Genomic DNA, 21459 nt, shown 5'->3' with positions numbered 1-21459 from the left:
TAAAATATTATTAATAGTTAAATATTTATTATGGAAATAAAAAATATAAAATATTGTTACCAAAACACAGAAGCTTATTAAAAAACAAAAGCAGCAAACACAAAATAATATAATTCTATGTTTAAATATAAACTTAAAATATTAATTTTATGTCTAAACATACATTTATATGTATATATACTTTATATTAGAAACTTGTACATATAATATATGCAGAGATCCGTACATATAAAAATAATGCGCAGACCAAATTTCTTACTAAAATTTTCCATAACTATAATATTTTTTTTTGTAAAAACGATAACTATAACACACACACACACATATATATTTATTGACGGTTAACTACAAAAAAATATTATGCGTAGAATTTAACTATATACGCATTATTTTTATATAAAGTTTTAGAATTAAATAATTATTGATAAATAATATTTACAAATTTAAATTACAAAGTTAACAAAAATTAACAAATATTTCTAAAATTAGGGAAAAATATAAGTCTACGAATATGATATAGTATGCAATAATAATAATTATATTTCAATAAAATTTATTGTACAAAATATCAATTAAAACATTAATAAATGAATTTAACTTAATACAATTTTAATGGATTTAAGTAGTGAAGATAAAACTTTAATTATTTTGGGCAGTTTTACGTTTTTTGTGTGCTTTATATAGTGATAACTGTAAGTCTTATATACTACATTATTTATCAAAATTTAATAATATGTTTTAAATAAGAAAATAATTTTTGGTTTTTGCTCGTAGCAAATTGTAAAGAGAAACCAAGAACAAATGGATTTTAGTTTTTAGGTAAAAAGAAGTAAAAAGGGTCAAAAATTAATTTCCCTAAAAAGTAGGAAATCTATTTTACCTAAATCATGATTGGGTAGAAAATAGATATTGGAAAATCAAAAACCAAAACTACTTTAAAAACTCAAAACAAAACAATCAACCTCTAAAACACTTGTCGGTTGTTATACACTATATATACCTACATACACCTGTGCAAGAAACTATACATAATCAAACTCGTTTTTGTTATAGTGTATGACATTGGGAAAGCCAAGAATTTTTTTGAGGGGTCACTTATATTATATGATAAAGATGTCGGTAGTGGTATCGAGCCCGGATCCATGGGTTCATAGAAACTCCTTTCATCCTAAAGGATTTTAATGCAGAGAATGGATACATTTGTTCTCGTTCATGCTTATTAAGTTATTTGGGTTAATCATTTATGTTCGTGTGTGTACAAAGTTTCCTTCTTTTAAGGTTGTAAGATTTGCTTATTCCAAATATTGTGTTTACTTGGTCATCTACTTTTCACCATAACAATGTATATGCTTGTGGTTAGTGTGTATGTTCATGTTTATTGTAAGTGTTTTTTTTCCATGGTTGTTATTTGTTCGTGTTCTGATCTAATATGACAATTGCTTATTATTTTCAAGAAATGAAATGTAATTGAGAACGATTTTTGTTTTCTAGTGAACACTGTTGGTTATTGTTATAATTAACACCAATACATAAACATCCACTTGCAATCGCAAGAAACAAGCACAATCAAAAGTCACTGTTATATATGAGCGTGTCTAAAATCATACATGAAAAGCTCATAAACATATTAGATCATAAGGTTGAACACTTTGGAGGAATGGTCTCTTGAGTACACATCACGGGTCCGTAATCGTCTGCATTGTGTATTGGGCAGACAGTGCGACTAGGGACAAGCGGTACCACTCTTACATGGCGCAAAATGGTCCTAGTTGGCTTAAAGTTCAGCTTATCTGCGAGGCTAATTCGGCCTAGCCCTCAACTATCTCTGCGGAATCAAGGAATGGGAGACTTGTGTCATTTGCCTTTCATAGGCTCTGTTTTTCTCCCACCTTCACTGTTGACACTACTGGTGCCTGTTGGTGTTTTTTTATATTCTGGTATTCTGTTTGGTAGGTTGTGCTGATCTTAATGATTGTACGTTCAAACAACCTTTTAACACTTTGATTTAATATGTGACAAAAGATAAAACATATTAAATCATTGGACACAAAGTGGATTACAGTTTGTCTAGGCCGGAAATTTCTAAACAACAACAAATCATTACCCATTCTCAATTCAATGGTTGTTTCAAAATTTTAAACATTAAAGGCAATATTTATAGACACGAGAAAACTGTATGAGACTTAATTAACAAGCTTTTAATAATTTCTTCAGAAGTTAATAGCTAAGCAAAAGAAACGGATTAAAGCAAAGGATAAATAAAAATATGGCTTCGCCCGGGTTCGAACAGGAGACCTTCAGTGTGTTAGACTGACGTGATAACCAACTACACCACGAAACCTTGTTGCCAATTTTCACCCTACGTTTTAAATAACCGTTTATAGTATCAACTTCCGACATTACTTTTGTCGGCTCACCTTTCAACTTCCGTTGAACTCTCCTCTTCGTCTCGCTCTCTCTCTCGCTCCCGCCCAAAGAGAAAACTTTCGAGATGGCGACCGGATTAGATATGTCTCTGGACGACATGATCGCCAAGAACCGCAAGTCTCGTGGATCCGGATCCCAACCGGGTCCGACCCGCCGCAACAACACTAATCGTAAATCCAACCGATCTGCTCCGTACCAATCAGCCAAGGTTCAAATCCATTCTACATCTCTTCCCTCTCTCTAGTTTCGCCGGAAGTGTTGATGAATCTCTCAAAGAGGAAAGAAAAAGAAACGGATTGATTTGGTTGTTATAGGCGCCGGAGTCCACCTGGGAACACGAAGCTTTCCCTTCCCGGTCAACCCGTTCTTCCGCCGGGATCGAAACCGGGACGAAGCTCTACATCTCCAATTTGGATTACGGGGTCATGAACGATGACATCAAGGTGTCAAAAATCGTTCCTTTTTCTCAACTCTGTTTGATTCTTTGCGTTAGGGCTTGTTGTCTGAATTTGAGACCGAAGCAACTTGGAACTGATATGAGCCTCTGTTTGTTTGTTTCGTATGTAGGAACTGTTTTCTGAGGTTGGGGAACTTAAACGCTACACAGTACACTTTGACAGGAGTGGAAGATCAAAGGTAAGCTGAGATTGTACTTCTTCTTTGTCGCTTGTCCTCTGTTTTTTTGAGTCTTGAAGATTTAGTCTTATACCATTAGGGAACTGCTGAAGTAGTATACTCTAGGCGTGGTGATGCAATAGCAGCTGTGAAAAAGTACAATGATGTTCAGCTGGATGGGAAACCCATGAAGATAGAGATCGTGGGCTCCAATCTTCAGACCCACTCTGCTAGACCAGGGAATGCAACTTTCAATAGTGGTTCAAGGCGGTAAGTATTTATATACTGTTTCATTATTATGTAAAAGCTTTCTCTATGTTGTGGGGGTATATTGAAAAGTCTGTTTTATTGTTTGGGTTAGCAGAGGAGGACAAGGGAGAGGTGGTCAACAACAACGTGGTGGTGGTCGTGGCAGGCGTCCTGGCAAGGGTCCAGCAGAGAAGGTATCTGCTGAAGATCTTGATGCGGATCTTGATAAGTACCACGCAGCAGATATGGAGACCAACTGAGGCTGCTCTTTGTGACAAAAAAAAAAAAAAAAAAAAAACTGAGGCTGCTCTTCTCAAACCGCGAGTGGGATGATTGAGAAAGAGAAGATAGAAAACTTTTTGCCTGCTGATTAGCCCTCCATGGCTGTGTGTTGTTGATTTGTTTTTCTTACAAGTGACCCTTTAGATTTGCGAATCTGTGTTTAGACTTTGTTATTGTTGTCTTAACAAATAGGCTCAACACGTCGCCGTTTACATAATATGGGCTGTCAAATTTTATTTTATTTTATTTTTTAACACGTCGTCGTTTCGTAAATTTCGACACGTCATCGTCCACAAGCTGAGCAAGTTTATTTGAATAGAGACGAAGAACACAAACTCAATTGCTTAAACCCTAATCGGAAAATCTCTCCGCCGTATCTCTCTCTTCAGTCATGGCCTTCTTCGACCTAAACGTACCGTACAGCTACCCGTCCCAATCAGGCGGGAAGGAAGCCGCCGTCGCCGTCGCAAACAAACTCCGCGTAAAGCTCGCCACGAAAGCCATGGAGCTAGGCTACGTCGGAATCGCGCATAACCATTCGATCGGCGGCGTAATGACGGAGAAGGACTCTTGCACGATCCCTCTTCTCACTCTCGGATCTCTCATCAAAGCCGCTCCGCGATTATCATCCTCCGTCGCGTTCCATCGCGACTTGCTCGGCGTCCCTCGATCCACTCCGTTTCGGCAGTACACGCGCGCCACCGTCAAGCTAGAGAGCAAGGCTCAGTGCCTGGGGTTGAACTCCGGGAATCCGGTTCTGAAGAGCTATGATATCGTTGCCGTTAGGCCGATGAATCAGTACGCGTTCGATCAAGCTTGTACGAAAGCTGAGGTGTTTAAATTTTCTAAGTCTCTCTCTGTGTGTGATTGAGGTTTCTTGTTGAGTCTGTGGTGATTCTTATTCTTAGATTTGACGTTGTAGGTTGATATCATCTCGATTGATTTCTCGAATTTGCCGTTTCGGTTGATGCATCCCACGGTTAAAGCTGCTATTAAGGTTTGTGATTCACAGATTGTTAACTGTTACAAGAGTCTCTGTGTGTATCTCATTGTGTTTTTTTTATATGAGTAGCGAGGAGTTTACTTTGAGATCAAGTACTCTGATCTCTTAAAGGATGCTGAGAAGAGAAGACAAGTTATATCCAATGCTAAGGTGAGAACTTTGATTGTGTATTTAGAATCTTAGATTACTTAGTTGATGAGTATGTTAAGAGTTTTCTGGTTAAATGCTTTATACGTTCTTGTGATATGGCATTACTAGTTACTGGTGGATTGGACTAAAGGGAAGAATCTGATTATATCGAGTGGTTCACCTTCAGTCACTGAACTTAGAGGTCCAAACGATGTTATCAACCTCATGTCTTTGCTTGGACTCTCTACTGAAAGAGCCAGAGCTGCAGTTTCAAAAAACTGTAGGTAAGGTATTCGACTCTTGAAGCAGTTGTGTTTATCTGATGCAGTGTTGAGCTTGGCATTTAGTCTCTTTTAAAATTTGCTTTCAGGAATATGATAGCCAAGATTTTAAAGAAGAAGCGGTTTCACAAAGAAGCTGTTAAGGTTGAGTTGCTTTCTTCTAGTGATACCTTTAGCCTCGAACAGACTCTGTCTGGTGATTTCATGAAATGGGATCCCATCTCAAGTGGTGAAGGTGACATGCTCTTGGAAGATCTCGCGAAGGCTTTTGATGCCACCACACGTGCTGTGGCGAATAAATCCTCTAAGGCGATTGATGTCACCTCTGATCGTAAAGGCTTGCCATCACATGGTTTCCGGCTCACTGATATTCTAGGAAGTGAACCTTCGACTCAGGAAACTGCAGATAAGATGATTGACGACGCACCGGTGCACTGTAAGAGTCAAGTTTCTGATGCATGTATGGCTGATTCAGATATACCTTCATCTGTTGATAATCGTCTGGAAAACAAAACCATTAGCCAAATTGAGATATCTGAAGATGACAACAAAGTGGAACCTACAACTATTGTCCCCCTGAGGAAATGCAGTACCAGCCAGAGACAGGGGCTTTCGGTGCAAGATCAAGCATCTGCATCCGTTACACTGATAAGATGCACAAAGTCTGATGCAGCTTCTGATGTCAACATGCAGACTGAGTTGGAGTCGGAAGATAAATCTGTATCGCCATCAAAAATCGGCCACGTGGTCCCACAAAGTCTTGTTGAAAATTTAAAGATGGAAACTATCCTTGTTCATGATCAGGTCTCACTGGACGAAGTAAGCAAAGAAGAAGCTATTTCTGGTCATGCTAAGATTGAGCACTCTGTATCAATTGATGGCGTTGAGATGGAAATCGATGGTTCTTTGGAAGCAAATCATGACCAGTACATGGAGGTGACAGTGGAAGACCAGAAGCATGAAACAGGTGACAGTAATATAAATCTTCCTAACTTATCCTCCTCTGAGGCTACTGATTTGCTAAGAAATTCAGACAACTCTCTCAGTCCAGAGGCGGCTGGACAAGACCATGACCAAGTACCAAGCTTAGACTCCAGTGAGGCGGAGCTTGGGGAAGAACCAGCAGTTCCATACAACAACACCATTGAAATATCAATGGAAGACAAGAAAGAAAGCGGGAGAGAAATTGAAACTAATCAACAAGTCCATGTCCAGTCTGAAAGAAACAATGTCAGAAACTCAGGTATGGATCTAAATTTCATCATTTGGAAACCTTAACGTAAGTTTTGGACTAAGCTTCAGTCTAATGTTATCTTAATCTATTTGTCATAAAATGCAGGGAAGACACGAGCTAAGAGGAGTAGAACTCGATTAACGCAGCTACAACCTTTGAAGCCTTTTCTACTTCATCGTTTCAAACAAATCAGTAAAAGACGAAAACATAGAAGAGGTTGAGGATATTCTTAAACCCTAGTGAAGTTTTGCTCATTTAATTTAAACCCACAAGAAATCTTTAATTTGTTTCTAAAGTTTATAGTTGGTTTCTTCGTGTACTCGTGCTTGAAAAAAATCACTTTTACTTAAAATAATAAAAAGAATTAAATAAAAGTGAAAAACACATGTTAAAGAGTGGAGAGTCGGTAAATCTACAGCCGGCCGACAAAAGTCGGGGACATGGTCGCCGGAGGGCCTACATCTCTCTTCATAGCCTTTGCTAAAGAGGAAAGACTGCTCAAGCTGTGGCTCATTTGAAAAAAAATACGAATATTCTCTTCTCTTATAAATAAGACAATTGGTGTTAGGTTGATTACTTTACTTTTGTTTATTAGAATGGAACCTTCTTTGATTTCATAAGGATTTTATAAGGTGTTAATGTATGCTTACTTTTGGAGATTGCTAGTACTTAGTAGCACGATGAGTACTTAACGTGAGGGTAATGAAATCATCAGAGTAACATGACCATGTTTTTCAATGCTAAAAGTTATCATCTTTCTACTTTCTGATTATTTTTGTAAATCAAGTGGGTAAAAGACAATTCGGACCATTAAGGAACATAATAAACTATGCATTAAACTATTTACGGGCCCCTAAGTAATAATGATACGGAATGAAATAATTTGTTATAGTTGGAAAAATGTGCTGATATTATTTTTCCATTTATAGAACCAACCAAACATCAACCTCTGGTTTTTTTTTTTTTGCGTAAATTCACATACCCAGGTTATCGGATACAACATCGACGTTAATATGAATCATAGACATTGTGTTTTTATACAAACTAAAATCAGATTACATGCTCGTTCTAAATTGGTATGTTGTTTCTATATTTATTTATTTATAGAAAACAAAAAAAAAATTCTTGAATGATATGATCCTTTCCTTCCAAGTAGATTGATTCGAACTATGATCCTTCTATTTCAAGAGAATCACTAGACCAAGATTCACTCAGTTAAAATTGCATATAGTGATACTGTTTTCATCTTGTTTTGCCTTAACCTATCCACTAAACCATTTTAACTCAACTATATGAGAACATAGAGTGGGAAATGTCGATCTCCCTCCATGCCATGACAAGAAGATTACCAAAGTGGTTCTATTCCGTTCTTTCCGAAAATTTTCTGGCCAGTCAAATAGATTATTCAGCAAAGATCTCCGAACAAAAATATATAATACTTTAATTTATTATTCTTATTTACAAAGAAAACACACATAACCTACATGAGTGCAACATGGAGAAATCTTTCACGCCAAAACAAATGAAAGTGCCATATAAACATATATAAGAAAGAGAAAAACATAAATATAATTCTATACTAAAAGCCCGATATAGAGTGATTTCACAGTGTCCACGTCGACAAATTTATTCGGCCAATCAAAACATTTCAATAATACACGTATGATCTCCTAAGCTGTTACTTTTGTATGGGCTTCAATGTGGTTTTACTGGGCTTCGTCGGTTTCAATCTACCGGTACAATTAGAAAAAAAAACCACACGATGCTTTCTCCTCTATCTCTTCGTCTTCACCGTTTCCTCTCTATTGTTTCAGTTCTCTCGATCCTCATATTATAAATATTCGAGTACTAGGTTGCGATTGGGCAGGTGCTTTTGTCTGTGAGGTGTAAGGATTAGGATGGGCATGGTCACCATGCTCATGAGGCTCTGAGGAGGGCTAAGTTTAAGTTCCCTGGTCGTCAAAAGATTATCGGCAGCAGGAAATCATATTTATCATTTTATTATTGGTTTTTGAGGATCAAATCCTTTTTAAGAACTTATCATGTTTTGTTGCTTTTTTTGCTTTTGTTTAGGGGTTTCACTAAGTTTAACAGAGCAGATTTCATGAAGCTGAGGCAAGAGAAGCGTGTTGTTCCTGATGGTGTTAATGCTAAGGTGTCTCATTCTTAGTATTATCACAACTTTGGTTATTGTGTTGTTGTAACGTCTTTGGTCTGTGAGTTTGACAATGTCTTGGTTCTTTTTGCAGTTCCTCTCATGCCATGGACCTTTGGTTAACCGTCAGCCGGGAAGTGCATTTTTGCCGGCCACCTATTGAAGTTTCAGAGCTGAATTATAGCCAGTCTGAAACTTTATCCTTGAAAGTATTGTCTTATAATTTTTATTTGGACACATTCAGTATTCTGAAACTTTATTTGAACCTAATGTGAATGTTTTTGATTCAGTATGATGAGTAAATCGAGGACTGTGATGAGTCTGTTGAAAGAGCTAGAAAGCTTAGTCTAGGAACGGAACAGCTCTGCGGAAGATGGAAAAAGTCTCGACGGACCATGAACATATGATTCAGACTTACCAGAAAGCTCTTGCAGAGCACCATAACCCAGACATGTTGAGGAGTCTGGATGAGACTGAGAGAATCTAGAAGGAGTTGGCGCAGAAAGAGTATTCTGATCCCAATATTGGTGAGGCAGAGCGTGAGAGAGGTATTTTGGTCTTACAAGTATATCTTGCCATCTTGGTAAAGCGAGTTATACTAAAATCATGTCGTTTTTGTAATGTAATGAGTGAGTTTTTCAAGGAGCGGGAGTATCATGATGCTGTGAGACACCACACTAAAGCGTTAAAAAGAAATTCAAAAGACCCGAGCGTAAGTCCATTCTAATTATCTTATCTGCTTCACTGGTCTGTTACGTCTTCCTTTTCAGTTTAGATAGAACCAGTGATCTTAGCATATTTTATTTTCTTCTTGCAGGCTAGGGCCTAGGGGAATGCAAGACCCGGCAATCCAGAACATTCTCGCAGATCCTGTAATGAGACAGGTAATGAATCAAAATTCGCTGCTCTAGATTTCTTCTCTATTCACAAATCAATGTTTGGTTAATATTTGCTGCCACAATCCATGTTGGTGTTAATGACACCTCACCAGAATCAACCACTTCACTTTGAACAGATTCTGTCTGATTTCCAGGAAAATCCACCAACAGCACAAGAACACATGCAGACCCCGATGATCATGAAGAAATACAAAAGTATATCAACCCATGAATTGTCATGATGAAATAGACATTAATCCATAGTTTTTACTTTTTGTAACTCTCGAACTAAACTCATTCTTCCATTGTTTCAGGATAATCTGATATAACATTTTCCCTAATATCAGTTGTGTTTTTATAAGACAGATATTTGAATTGCTTACATTATTGCACAGCCCAAAAGAAATTCACAAAAATTCTTCAGTACGTAAGGTTAGTTCTGAACAAGAAAAATAAAGTGTCTTCACCAGCAACTTTTCATCCTTGGACGAAAAGACCAGAGGAAAATGCAAGCTCTTGGTTTTGTTATGAATCGTTATGAGATTCAATATTACAAAGACCATAAACTAAATGATTATTAATAACTCATACCTCTTCCAGTAACAATCTCAAATAATAAACAATAACAACTATTGAAAGCTTGGAAGAAAAAAGTACGATACAAGTTTTGCAGGAGGTAGGTTTGGAGAAGCCATTGGTGTCATTTGAAAAACCTAAGTTTGATAGCGAAGAGCTTATGAGTACTATATCTAAAGTAAAAGTCCATAGAATAAGTTGGAACTCTGTTGAATCAACGAACTTTGATGTTAAGATCCACTAAATCAAAGCAATGGCTAGACAAGCCCGGGAGATAGAAGCTGGTTAAGGAGGAGTTTTGGGAAGTGATTCTGAACCGACCAAAAGTATCAAGATCTCGAATAATATCCCTATGGAAAGATCAAGCTGCAAGGAATCCATAGAAAGATACCGTGTTCAAATCAAAGGTAAAATCCATCCAGAAATCTTTGAGAAAGTTGATGAAAAGTTTTATGATTCTCTGATCCAAAAACCTGCATTTTACCTTTTAAATCAGTGTGTATGTAGGCTACTTTGGAGGTGGTTTCCGCCGAGATATAAGGAAACTGGATCACATTAAGGTTATATATGGAAATATCCTATTGCAGAGAGCTCACTAGATCAATCGAATTATGAATATAAGTTATAAACAATTCGTATTTCACCTTCAAAGTTGGACCAGAAACATCTGAATCTGCAGAAACAGAGAAAACTTTTCTGTAACAGCATCTTTAGGAGATTGTTTGACAAGGTAAACATATCCTGATCGATTTGAAATTTTGTATACATACTCATGGCATATCAGGATTCACGATCAACGGTGGGATTTAGGAGTGAAAGGTTCGTTTGTTAATTATTCATGTCTACTTGAGCCTGTTTGATACAGTATAAAACAGTGTGACATGTATGACAAATGTGATGTTTGGTTAGGCAAAAGAATTCGGTTTGACCTAAAAATTGGCAAGAGTATTGGAGACTTATGGATATATGTCCAGGTTGAAGTAGATATGGTCTAGAGACATAATTTACATGCATCATTGTGCTGTTACCAAAGCTGTTGTTGTCCTCAAGTATACAGCTTTTCTATTTATTCAAAATGTATATTGCTGCTTAAAGGAATGTAAATTTAAATGATGATTAAATTTATATTCTCAGATGCACACTAAAATTTAGGTTGTCTTTATATCATTCACTCATTTAGTTATCCGTCCACAAGGTTGGTTAAAACATAATATAGTCTCAAAAATATAGTTGTTTAAGAAAATGTTTCAAATATATATATGCATGCTACCAAATTCCAGAATAAAAATCTATATTTCTATAATAAAAATAAAACCTGCCATATAAAAACTTGACAAAAATATATAAATTTGAGCAGCCTATTGAGATCATCATCTGAAAGCAAAATAATAGTCTCCTATAAAAATTTACTAATTAATACATACGATTTAAAAAAAAATAGATAAACTGTTTTAGTAAAAAATATGAAAATTAATTTTTATTTCAGTTAAGACTAAGACTATAAGTTAAACATATTAAGTAATTTGCATATTATTTATTTCCCGCCCGTAGGGCGGGCCTATACTAGTAATTCTAAGGACTAATTAAGGAAGTGATTAGCAGAGAAAGAATCAAGAAAAGATGCCCACGTGTCAATATCTCCAACCACGGCTTCAATAACATCAACTTGTTCTTGTTGTGAAATCTCATCATTCCTTGCAAATCTCCCCCTTATTCTTGGCCTACTGTCCGCTAATGTCTTCCTGCATTCATACTAATTGAAAAATAAATGTATTAAATCCGTCTCAAAACAAAGGTGATGGTTATATTATGTATTTATATCGTTTAATTAGCTGGATGAAGTAACTAATAGGATACTCTAGTTCTTTTCCTAGTGTTTTCGATATTCGAGGACCTTCTCATTATAAAAATAAACAATGGGGGAAATAAACTTATGGCAACCTTGGAGCTTCATTGTCTATCTCAAAATATTCCCTAAGACCAAATATGATGTGACACTACATTAATTCTAATTCACATACTAATGAAATTAATATTTATGTTTGAAGATAAGATTAAAAGCATAGACAGTGTTACTTTTGAGGTGATAGTTATTGACATGATATGTTGAGCCTATTTGTTTTTTTTTTCTAGTCAACGAACCTTTTATTTCTTGAGACATCAACGAACCATTTAGTTTTGTATTAAAGGTAAATTCTTGTATTATTTAGATCTAATAAATTTGATTTTTAAAAGAGGCATATGAATGCTTGTTTTTTAAATTTATAGAATTCATTATTAGTTGCTTAAGGGAGACAATTATAAGAAAATATATGCTTGATTTGAAATGAATGGGTTAGTTAGCATCAATAAGTGTGCAGGTGCATGTCACTGTTTCATACAACTACATGTCAAGTCCTCAAAAGTTTCCATGGGACATAAAATACATGCATATTGAATATATAGGTAGGTGTTAAACTGTTCATGCATCTCTCTACGTGTTGAAAAACAATACGAATTGAAAAATAAATCCACTCATATAAACCAAATAGATGCTACAAACATATAAACAAATGTAAAAATTTACCTTAATCCTCTTGTTGAAATTCCTAAGGTTTCGTTTGCTACGATATTTTTCGATCTTCTCTTTCTTCTCCTCAGGACTATACTTATATGCTTTACTCATTCCTTCTATTATTGCATTGCTCTCACTCAACACCGCACTGCTCTCTCTCCTGCTACTCCTCTACACACGTACCAAAACGTTTGTTTGCTTTTACATTAATTTACATAATATAGTAAAGTGCTTTTACCAAATAAAACCCCAAAACGTTCATTGTAAAAGCTAGTAGTTCCATCTGCGTTTGCATCTTTTTATTGTCTCTTAAAAAATATGAAAGTTGTCTTATGTAAACGCAGATATAGCAAGTGCGTTTGGAAAGATAGGAACATATATATAGGTTCCAGTTGTTATTTTTGTGTTTGTGTTTCTATCTTATAATATTCTAATCATCGCAACCAAAAGAAAAACACAAACGTAAACACGGAAAAGAAACACACAATCGGGGCTAATAGGTTTGAATTATCAAAATTCGTCGTGCAAGTGTGTATATAATAATATTGCTTACGGGTAGATCTCCGGCGCTAAGGGCCCGTCTCACTGGCCCATCATGATCGTGAACGAAATCGTGGGCCGTCGTCGGTAAATTACCAAAAAAGCCATTATGGCTACTCACACTCCTCTGCATCACAAGACTCTCTCCACCGCTCCCCATCGAGCTCGGCGAGTCGCAGCTGCTGCATCCGCCGCCACCAGTGGTCATGGTGGAATCAAAGTAACCAAACCCTGAAACTGCCTCGGCCGTAGCTAACGAGTGGTGGCTCATCATAAGAGGCGGCGGAGGTAAGAAGTAGTGAGGATGATAATCATGCGGCAGAGGAGGAGCCAGTATGTTCTCGGAGTATAGGAAACCTGGACACGTGTCATCGGAGGCTATGGAGCTGCTGATATGTCCATACATGGTGTGGTTTTAGTTTTTTGTTGTGTTGTGTGTGTGAGTGAAAGTCGAAGTGGGTTTGGTTTCTATTTAAACAGAGGGAGGAGAAGACAAACTTGACGGTGACGTCATTTGTCGTCATATTTGGTCAACTGATTAACCGTTGACTTATTTTGACTGACTATAATAAAAGGAATCTTTTTTTTTTTTTTGAACTTAATAAAAGGAATCTTTAGTTATCGAAGAGTGTTGCTCCAAAAAATAAGTTATGAAAAGTTTGCCTTTTGTTTTCACGTCGCTTCTCTGTGGCTCCGAACGACACTTCAGTTCAGGTGCGGTGTAATGACCCTACTTATGGTTTAACGATATTATTCATCAACTTTTAGATGATAAGTTTGTTACAAATTATTTACTCAAATCACACTAAACAGGTGTAATTATGATGTGTTCTGGAAATGACCATTGAACATGTTTAAGTCCATCCTTTTTTTTTTGGGTCGAAGTTTAAGTCCATCCATTATAAAAAAAGTCTTTCCATCATTTTCTAAATCTTAGATTCTATCGAAAATAAATTTAAATCTGAATGAATTTGATCAATAATAAAAATTTAAACACACAAAATTAAAATTAAAAACTAATAAAAGCATAGTTTGTCATTTAAAAAATATATAGCTCTTACACAGTAACCAAAATCAAACATAAATAGAAGTACCATGCAAGCTTCTCTCATTCATCGCTATTAAATTATTTTATTTAATTTACTTGTGTCTAACCGGTAACTATCACGAGAACATAGGAAAAATATAGAAAAAATATAAAAAACAGAAAAAATAATTTATAGAAATAATGAAATGTAATTATTTTTTTTTGTCATATTTAGCGAAGAACAAATTTATTCTATATTTTTTACAATAAACGGAATGAGAACAAATAAAAAGGAATTTTCTTTTCTATGAATGGTAATTTTTTAAAGAATATTAAAAAATGCATAGTAAAATTAGATAATAGTGTTGGGGTTTAAGAAAATTAAAAGTTTTTTTGTTTGGGTAAAAGAAAACTAAAAGTTATGAACATTACTTGAAATATATTTATTTAAGAGGACATTTGGAGTCTTATACAGATTGTATACTTTTATCTTTCTATATGATCTATATTTGGAACTGATTGTGAACTTGTGTAGTGTGTAATATACTGCTTTAACTGATATTTTTGTTTTTTTTTTCCGTCATCGACTTAAACAAACTTGATAAAAATGTGAAGACTCTGTGTAATGATAAGACGGTTAATTCTAATCAAGATTATCCGCTTTTTGTGTTCTGAGCATGGGGGATATTTTGTTTTGTTTAACTTTGCACTTTTATTTCTGTTAGAATTGTGTTTTTAGGATGCTATGTAATTACTTAAAATAATAAATGTTAAATATCATACTTAAGAACATTTTGTTTTATTATTAGTGATGTACATGCTTTAAATGATTGCTAAATTATATGCTAAATTATTTGCTCAAGTGGAGATTTTGATCTATGGGTATTTTCCGTTGAATTCATGAAATACGTAGAATATGTTTCGATCATTCCGGTTCAAAATTTATGCAAGAGAGGGGTCACAGAAGTGAACTAGTACTGTTTACATCTAATACCTCTTCTTTTTGGTAAAATCTAATACCTCTTTTACTGGTTAAGGTGGAACATATCACATCATAAATCATATGGGAACTTGGGTTATCTGCCATCCTCCCTAAAAAAAATTATAATTAGTGTATCATAAACATGCCATATATGAATTGATGATCCAAAACTAATCTCTAATTTTTAATAATTTTGATCCGCTTCTATTTCTAGTGACCACGCTTTGTTTCTTATGTTTTTCTGAAACTTTGTCTATTTGATGATTTTGAAAACCAAATTAAAAGAATACTTTTAAGTTTAAAGTTTTAAAATATACATTTCCAAAATATAAGAACAAAATCCATGGACTTAGTGTAGCTATTTTGCTTTGGTTAAGCTATCAATTATATACGCAGACACAATATTATATTAGGAAAATAGTCATTTTTAGAGTTCTCTAATCCGTACTCTTTTTTACCTTTTTGTTAGGTTAACATGTTAGCTTAAATGTCATAATAACATTGTCTTACCCTTTCCAGAAAACATTGTTTTAGATTTAAGTGTAAATTATGTTTTAAACAATCTAACTTAACATCAAATAAAACTAATAAAGATTACATAATGACATTTTTGCAGGGGCATAACAATTATACCATATTTTCCTATCTGGACATATACATTTTGAAGTTTTCATGCATATTTAGAAAAATATCTTAAATTTTGATTATAAATAAATTATTTTATAATTTAACATTTTCACAATTTTTAATCAATCAAAATTTAATAAACATAATTTTGGTTTTTTGAAGTTTACAATTCACCACTAATACCTAATAAAAATCATTAAAAGTATATTTTTTGAAATATTTTTTTTCTAACTCATAAATCATCATGAAATGGAGTAAATAATAAATAAAAGTAGTTAAACCAAAATATTCCAAGAGACCCAAACTAATCTTCATAAGACTCATAACTTTCATCAATATATTCTTATCATTCAAAATATATACAGTGGCCTGATTAAATCGTAGTGGGAGGATTATATATAAACCGTATATAATATATCGTGCAACATTCTTAATAGCAAATGAACAATGAACAGAAAAATTAAATAAATAAAAAAGACACAGGTTAACTTTTTAGCTCGAAACGTAGGAGAGACAAAAAGATTGTTAAAAGCATTATTTCACGCATACCCATGTGCGCAGCATACAAATCCACTTTATCACCTAATTAATCATACAGTTAATCAATACTGTATTAATTAAACTCAAAATCTTGATGTGCTTTGGTCGTGTTCACATCAAATGGGGGGTTGTCCGATCCAGCGAGAACCTAAATTCAAATGTAAATGATTTGGGTTAATATATTATAATTGTGTCGCTATCAAATATTAACTAAATATATATACAAAACGAAAATTACAATATTCTAAACTTCAACATTTGAGCGATTCTAACCAAACCAAAAAACATTTCTGTAAATTTTTGTTCTGAAGACCAACATTTTTGTAATTAAATTAAAAAATATAAAAATCATAACAAACAGATAGATAGCGATATTCTGGTCCAGAGAATACATATCTTTTGGAGAAAAAAATATATGGTGTAATGCATATTTTATGGGTGAGAAAATCACATAGGATGAAAGTTTTCAGGTGAGAAAATGTAGTCGTTGAACCATAAGAAAGATGTGTTGGATCGGCACACAAAGCTAAAAAAGAGAGATTAAAGATGCAGCCATAAATTTGTATAGATCAATAGTCTGCGTTGAAATAACTGATGATATAAACACTGATATAGTTGCTGGTGCAAGAGATATGCTGGGTGGTGAAGACAATGTAGATTCAAGATGTTGAGCTGGAGTCATGGAGATTTAGAGAGTAAATATATATTTTGGAGAAAAGACAAAAAAATAAATTTGAAAAGCATGTTTATTTCTTAAAGAAAAGTAATATGTGCACTTACAAAAAAGAAAGTTGTATTTATTATTATGAAAGATGTTCATATCCATATTGTCCTGGATAAAGAACTTTGAAAACGTTGAGATAACTATAAAATAGGTATGAGGTCATCTGTATTCGACAAAAACACATAGGTTAATGATAGAGAAAGAGAATCTCTTAGAAATGTTTTTGGTCGTCATTAAATAGACACTAATATACGTGAGGAGGAGAAACATAAGCTGTATAGCTTAAAAATATTTCAATAACACTTGTTAGAGTGTTAAAGCTGATTAACGGACTGTATAAAAGCTGATTAAACAAATTTTGTAATAAATTGTTTAAGACGGTTTTTAATAAAACAAAAAAAAATGTTTGCTTATATATCCATTCTCTGTAATTAACCATATGCATTATTATACTGTGTTTGCATATTGCAATGGATCCATGTTACATTCAATTTCGTTCTAGTAACCATTTTCTGAAATAAAATTCATTAAACCAAAATTTAAGTCGTTCTAGTAACCATTTTACTCAGGAGACCAGCCGACACATTTATCTTGAGTGGTTTTATATAGGAGTATATTCGAATCAAACGTATATCCATGGTTTTGGAACTAGAGTCCTAATTTTAAGGCCTCGGATGTTATTCTTAAGTGTGCCCACTGTTGAAATTGCATAAGTACAATTTATATCTTAATTAGATGGACTATTGTCTTTGCACGTTTGCCAGATTCTTGTTGGAATAAAAGCGATTTAAGCAACACATCGAAACAAATATCTCAAATATTTTTTACCTAACCCTAATGCAAACTGTATATTATTTTATAGATACTTTTTTTGGTAATCTTTTATAGATACTTTTACTTTACGATTTATTACAATCCAAGAATGGCATTCGAATAGTAGGAACACGTTTTAGTCGGTAACTAGATCGGCCTAATATCATCATTATACATCATAATAATTCCAGTCAAAGCCTCATCGTATCGACAGTTTTAGAATACATAATTTAGACACTCGCCACTTTATTTCGTTTTTAATTATCTATATTTTGGATACTACAGGATGATATTGCTTTGATTTATCCAACTCCGACCCAGTTGAAGACTTGAAGTAATCCAAATTTAAACTAAATGTTTATGTTTTTTTTTTGTTCTTTATATAAAATCTGACTGATCATATTTAAGTAGTTAAATAGAGGTGGCACAATTAATTGTTACATACTCTGTACTCTCGTTATTTGATATCTATTTGATCCATAAAAATGAGTACTTGGCTTGACCAAATCGAATACCAAATAATCTATTTAAATTACTTATAAACAAGAAAATATCAAATATTTAAATAAAAATTAATATTTGGAATTTTTGGTTTGCTATTCATTTTTGTTAATAAACAAAATATATTTCCTTTGTTTATAGTAAAATAACTTGTTTATATTTTATTTAGAAGTGAATTAAAAATAAGTAATATGTTTATAGAAGTAATTTAGATTTTTTTCTTATATATTTTGTCTCACACATTAACTAAATAAATATAGAAAAAGCAATTAAGAAAATATTAATATAAACAATAATATTTTTATTTTGAAATTTTAACAAATTATCAAGTAGCTTACAAATGCTTATCAAGTAAATTATAAGTACTTTACAAGACAAGTACTTTACAAACCGTTATTTTCTTAGCAAATACTTAAAACTGTAAATATTTCTTTTTAGGAAACCAAGTACAAGTCTAAATTTTACTATCCGTACAAGCTATTTGTCGAATACCAAAGTTTTCACAAGTAAAAGTTCGTTTATGCCTTTCATTGTTCTTCTCCATTTCATTCTGTATTTATAATATGGTTTCATCGATAAATGTATCTGAAGATTTATGTCCCTTCGAGATCACTATAAGTTAATCCTCTGAGTCGATTATATAGTTTTACTTTATATATGGGGTAAAAGGTCTAACAAAAGCATTTTTTTGCACTTAAAGGATCGGCTCTGTAGGTCCATCAGAACTATCTAAATATGTTTTTTTTTTGGAACACAAATATGCTAGCTTCATTTTGCTGGTACAGATATAAAATATGGTCATCAATGATTTTCTTTTAAGTTGATCTGAAATCTTAGCTAGAGTTTGGACTGGAGGGTAAATATTTCGTCAAATCTAAGTCAAAGTCTGAATGCAGAAAGAGGAAAAGACAATATTTCTATGTATACTACTGTATATGTATACGACTGTATACTATAACACTGAAACATGCAGTCAAAGTTTTTGAAAGTTTTAAACTTAGGGCCTGACTGGTTCAACCGCAGCGGTTGCGGTTGCGGTTGCAGGAGTTTGCGGATGCGGGTGGTTACGGTTTCTAGCGGTTTTAAGAGATTTGTACGACTGGTTCTGCGGTTAGAAATTGGTGCGTTTGCGGGATACTTATGACTGGTTAACTACCAAATGCAGCAGCGGTTAAATAATAAATTAATAATATTTACATTTTATACAATTATAAAAATATCAAAAATAATAATATTATAATAAATATAAAAGTTATATTTAGAAAGTTATAATTTAATTTTTTTTAAAATATAGAAAATATTTTTATTTTAGAGTTTTATAATATTAATTAAAATATAATAGATATATTTTAGCATTTTTATAATTCCAATTTAATTTTTTTATTGAATATTTTTATTTTTGTATTTATATTGTTTTGGAAAAAAAGAAATTTTTTTTATCCTTCCGCAACCGCAAACGCTAGCTGGAACCAGCTTTTGAATTTATGAGGTTCAGAGCGATTTAGAGTGGTTTGGAGCGGTTTGAGCGATTGTTGCGAAACGCCAACAACCGCTACCAACCGCAAAAGCTGCGTTTGCGGGTGGTAGCGGGAAAACCAGTCATACCCTAAATATAAAAACGTACAGCTTAGTGAATTCCAATCTCGTTCGACTAAAAATAATAATATACATTCCCTTTATTTTATAATATATAATATTTTAGCTAATATAACATATATTATTTTTAATGTTTCTTAAAATATCATTAAATATAAATATAAATAAATTTGGTTGATTATAAATGCAAATAGTAAAATGTAATTGGTTACACGATATTTTTGATAAAATTAAAATAAAAGTTAACTATATACGTCCTAGGTTCTATTTTATAACACGTCCTAAGTTCTATATTATTTGGATTTGTACTTATGAGATCGGGATTGAATATAACATATCAGTTTCGGATCGGGTTTGTATTACATCCTACAACTCATAAAATAACCATATATCGTTTGACTCAGGTTATATCGGATCGGTTTGGATATACACGAAGTAAAATCTAAAACCTTACTTATTTAGTTATTTATATAGAATTGAGTATTTAAAGCAATTATTTAATTTTAAATACTTATTGTTAGATATTATATCGAAATAAATATGAAATTAATATTTGGGTAAATATTTATGGTTGAGGTACATATTTATGGTTTAAATATTTATATTGTATATTAATTTGAATATTCAGATCGTTTTCTTCAAATTTTTCTATTTTTTGGGTTATCCGTTCGGGTTTGATTAATAACTCTTTAGGTTCGAATATATTTTGTAACACCCTAAAAAAAGATATTCATATAATTGTTTTATATTTCGGATCAGGTACGAATCGGGTATTTCGGTCTAAATTTCAGGTTACATATTTTATGTCCAGCCCTAGTATATATTTTAAAACACCTTACAATGTGAAACAAAAAAAACTTATCCAAAACATCTTACATATTAAAACTGCTGGAATGTATATTATCATTAACAAAAATTTATACTACTTAAACGCATCCACATATACATATCTATATACCAGTTACATATGTATAAACTATATCTAAAGAATATGGGTAGATATAGAACAAATATCTAGATTTTTGGAGATATTTATGATCATATCAATTTCATCCGGATCACCAACTCTCCATTTTTATTCGATCGTAGCCAATCATATATCCAATGTTAAGATGTCCAAAAATTATATTTTGACTAGATATTCGATTCGGTCCGTTCAAATAAAATAAAATTTTAAAATTAATATAGAATAATATTATTTTATAAAAAAATAAGATTTATTTATTTTAAAACTCTAATAACTAAAATAATCAATTTAATGAATATTTTTTTTGTACAACTTACATAAAATATAATCATTCTATAATTTATGTATATAATTCTGTATATATATATATATATATAATATATTGGATCAGAGTCTAGGATTTATGATTTACTTTGTTTTACGATTTTTGTCTATTAATATTTGTTTTGCTTTGTAGAGTTAGAAATATTCAGATTTTTTGGTTCGATTGGAAGTGAATAACAAATCAAAATTTACGGATACTTTGTTTATCCATATTAGATAGAGAGAGATACATAATAACGTATTACATTGTCCCATTCTTTCACATATGTATCTACCAGTTACTGCTAGAGATTTTTAGGCAACGTTGCTGACATTTCAAAACATAATATAAAAAGTCAATAGGAATGTGTCCCACATAAAGAGGAGACAAGATAATAATTCGCAATCGTTACGAGGACATAGGATCTCTCGATTCCTACAGTAGATAGATGTACT

The 21459-nt window shown here is 33.0% G+C and overlaps 3 protein-coding genes, 1 long non-coding RNA gene and 1 other non-coding gene across 11 annotated transcripts; 3 read left to right on the top strand and 2 right to left on the bottom strand.

Annotated features, from left to right (window-relative positions):
* Window positions 1-29: 29 nt before the first annotated feature.
* LOC103851533 (THO complex subunit 4A) lies at window positions 30-3831 on the top strand. 4 transcript variants are annotated; one of them, XM_009128387.3, is made up of 6 exons: window positions 31-2635; window positions 2742-2870; window positions 2995-3063; window positions 3143-3312; window positions 3404-3552; window positions 3595-3814. In XM_009128387.3, exons 1-5 carry the CDS (start codon window positions 2492-2494, stop codon window positions 3549-3551), a joined length of 660 nt encoding a protein of 219 aa, XP_009126635.1. In that variant the 5' UTR covers window positions 31-2491; the 3' UTR covers window position 3552; window positions 3595-3814. The 4 variants fall into 4 exon arrangements, with proteins under 4 accessions (XP_033140194.1, XP_009126635.1, XP_018511676.1 ...); XM_018656160.2 differs by having other exon boundaries at window positions 37-2635; window positions 3407-3552; window positions 3595-3831; XM_033284303.1 differs by having other exon boundaries at window positions 30-2635; window positions 3404-3814.
* TRNAV-AAC lies at window positions 2268-2341 on the bottom strand. The gene has a single exon. It is a non-coding gene; the product is annotated as a tRNA-Val (tRNA).
* A 91-nt stretch (window positions 3832-3922) lies between the features above and the next one.
* LOC103851531 (protein GAMETOPHYTE DEFECTIVE 1) lies at window positions 3923-6594 on the top strand. Of its 3 annotated transcripts, none has more exons than XR_004455122.1 (7): window positions 3923-4405; window positions 4496-4570; window positions 4646-4726; window positions 4835-4989; window positions 5076-5953; window positions 6033-6229; window positions 6326-6539. XR_004455122.1 is itself a non-coding variant. In XM_009128384.3 (7 exons), the coding sequence occupies exons 1-7, from the start codon at window positions 3965-3967 to the stop codon at window positions 6439-6441; spliced, it is 1956 nt and encodes a 651-aa protein (XP_009126632.1). In that variant the 5' UTR covers window positions 3923-3964; the 3' UTR covers window positions 6442-6594. The 3 variants fall into 3 exon arrangements, 2 of the variants coding, with proteins under 2 accessions (XP_009126632.1, XP_009126631.1); XM_009128384.3 differs by having other exon boundaries at window positions 6020-6229; window positions 6326-6594; XM_009128383.3 differs by having other exon boundaries at window positions 5076-6229; window positions 6326-6594.
* Window positions 6595-7647: 1053 nt separating this feature from the next.
* Window positions 7648-19261, bottom strand: LOC103851530 (zinc finger protein CONSTANS-LIKE 5). Its single transcript, XM_033284302.1, has 4 exons — window positions 12937-19261; window positions 12396-12554; window positions 11405-11582; window positions 7648-7797 (listed from the first exon to the last, which is right to left on the bottom strand). Exons 1-3 carry the CDS (start codon window positions 13327-13329, stop codon window positions 11409-11411), a joined length of 726 nt encoding a protein of 241 aa, XP_033140193.1. The 5' UTR covers window positions 13330-19261; the 3' UTR covers window positions 7648-7797; window positions 11405-11408.
* Window positions 7951-10738, top strand: LOC103851529. Of its 2 annotated transcripts, XR_004455123.1 has the most exons (7): window positions 7951-8375; window positions 8470-8584; window positions 8666-8923; window positions 9006-9087; window positions 9193-9259; window positions 9409-10236; window positions 10326-10738. It is a non-coding gene; the product is annotated as an uncharacterized LOC103851529 (long non-coding RNA). The 2 variants fall into 2 exon arrangements; XR_004455124.1 differs by lacking the exon at window positions 10326-10738 and having other exon boundaries at window positions 7960-8375; window positions 9391-9622.
* Window positions 19262-21459: the final 2198 nt, after the last annotated feature.

This window comes from Brassica rapa, chromosome A02 (genome assembly GCF_000309985.2).
Source record: "Brassica rapa cultivar Chiifu-401-42 chromosome A02, CAAS_Brap_v3.01, whole genome shotgun sequence".
NCBI lineage: Eukaryota > Viridiplantae > Streptophyta > Magnoliopsida > Brassicales > Brassicaceae > Brassica > Brassica rapa.
The sequence above is the reverse complement of the archived record's forward strand: the minus strand, read 5'-3'. Positions and strand labels throughout refer to the sequence as shown.

Excerpts from the sequence above, each read along its gene's own strand:
- LOC103851533 (XM_033284303.1), top strand. The coding sequence starts at position 2,492 with ATGGCGACCGGATTAGATATGTCTCTGGACGACATGATCGCCAAGAAC. Across the intron at positions 2,871-2,994 it reads TCATGAACGATGACATCAAG|GAACTGTTTTCTGAGGTTGG; the intron begins GTGTCAAAAATC and ends TTTCGTATGTAG. Across the intron at positions 3,064-3,142 it reads ACAGGAGTGGAAGATCAAAG|GGAACTGCTGAAGTAGTATA; the intron begins GTAAGCTGAGAT and ends TTATACCATTAG.
- LOC103851531 (XM_009128383.3), top strand. The coding sequence starts at position 3,965 with ATGGCCTTCTTCGACCTAAACGTACCGTACAGCTACCCGTCCCAATCA. Across the intron at positions 4,406-4,495 it reads AAGCTTGTACGAAAGCTGAG|GTTGATATCATCTCGATTGA; the intron begins GTGTTTAAATTT and ends TTGACGTTGTAG. Across the intron at positions 4,571-4,645 it reads CGGTTAAAGCTGCTATTAAG|CGAGGAGTTTACTTTGAGAT; the intron begins GTTTGTGATTCA and ends TTATATGAGTAG.
- LOC103851530 (XM_033284302.1), bottom strand. The coding sequence starts at position 13,329 with ATGTATGGACATATCAGCAGCTCCATAGCCTCCGATGACACGTGTCCA. Across the intron at positions 12,555-12,936 it reads TTAGCGCCGGAGATCTACCC|AGGAGTAGCAGGAGAGAGAG; the intron begins GTAAGCAATATT and ends GTACGTGTGTAG. Across the intron at positions 11,583-12,395 it reads ATTTCAACAAGAGGATTAAG|TATGAATGCAGGAAGACATT; the intron begins GTAAATTTTTAC and ends TTTTTCAATTAG.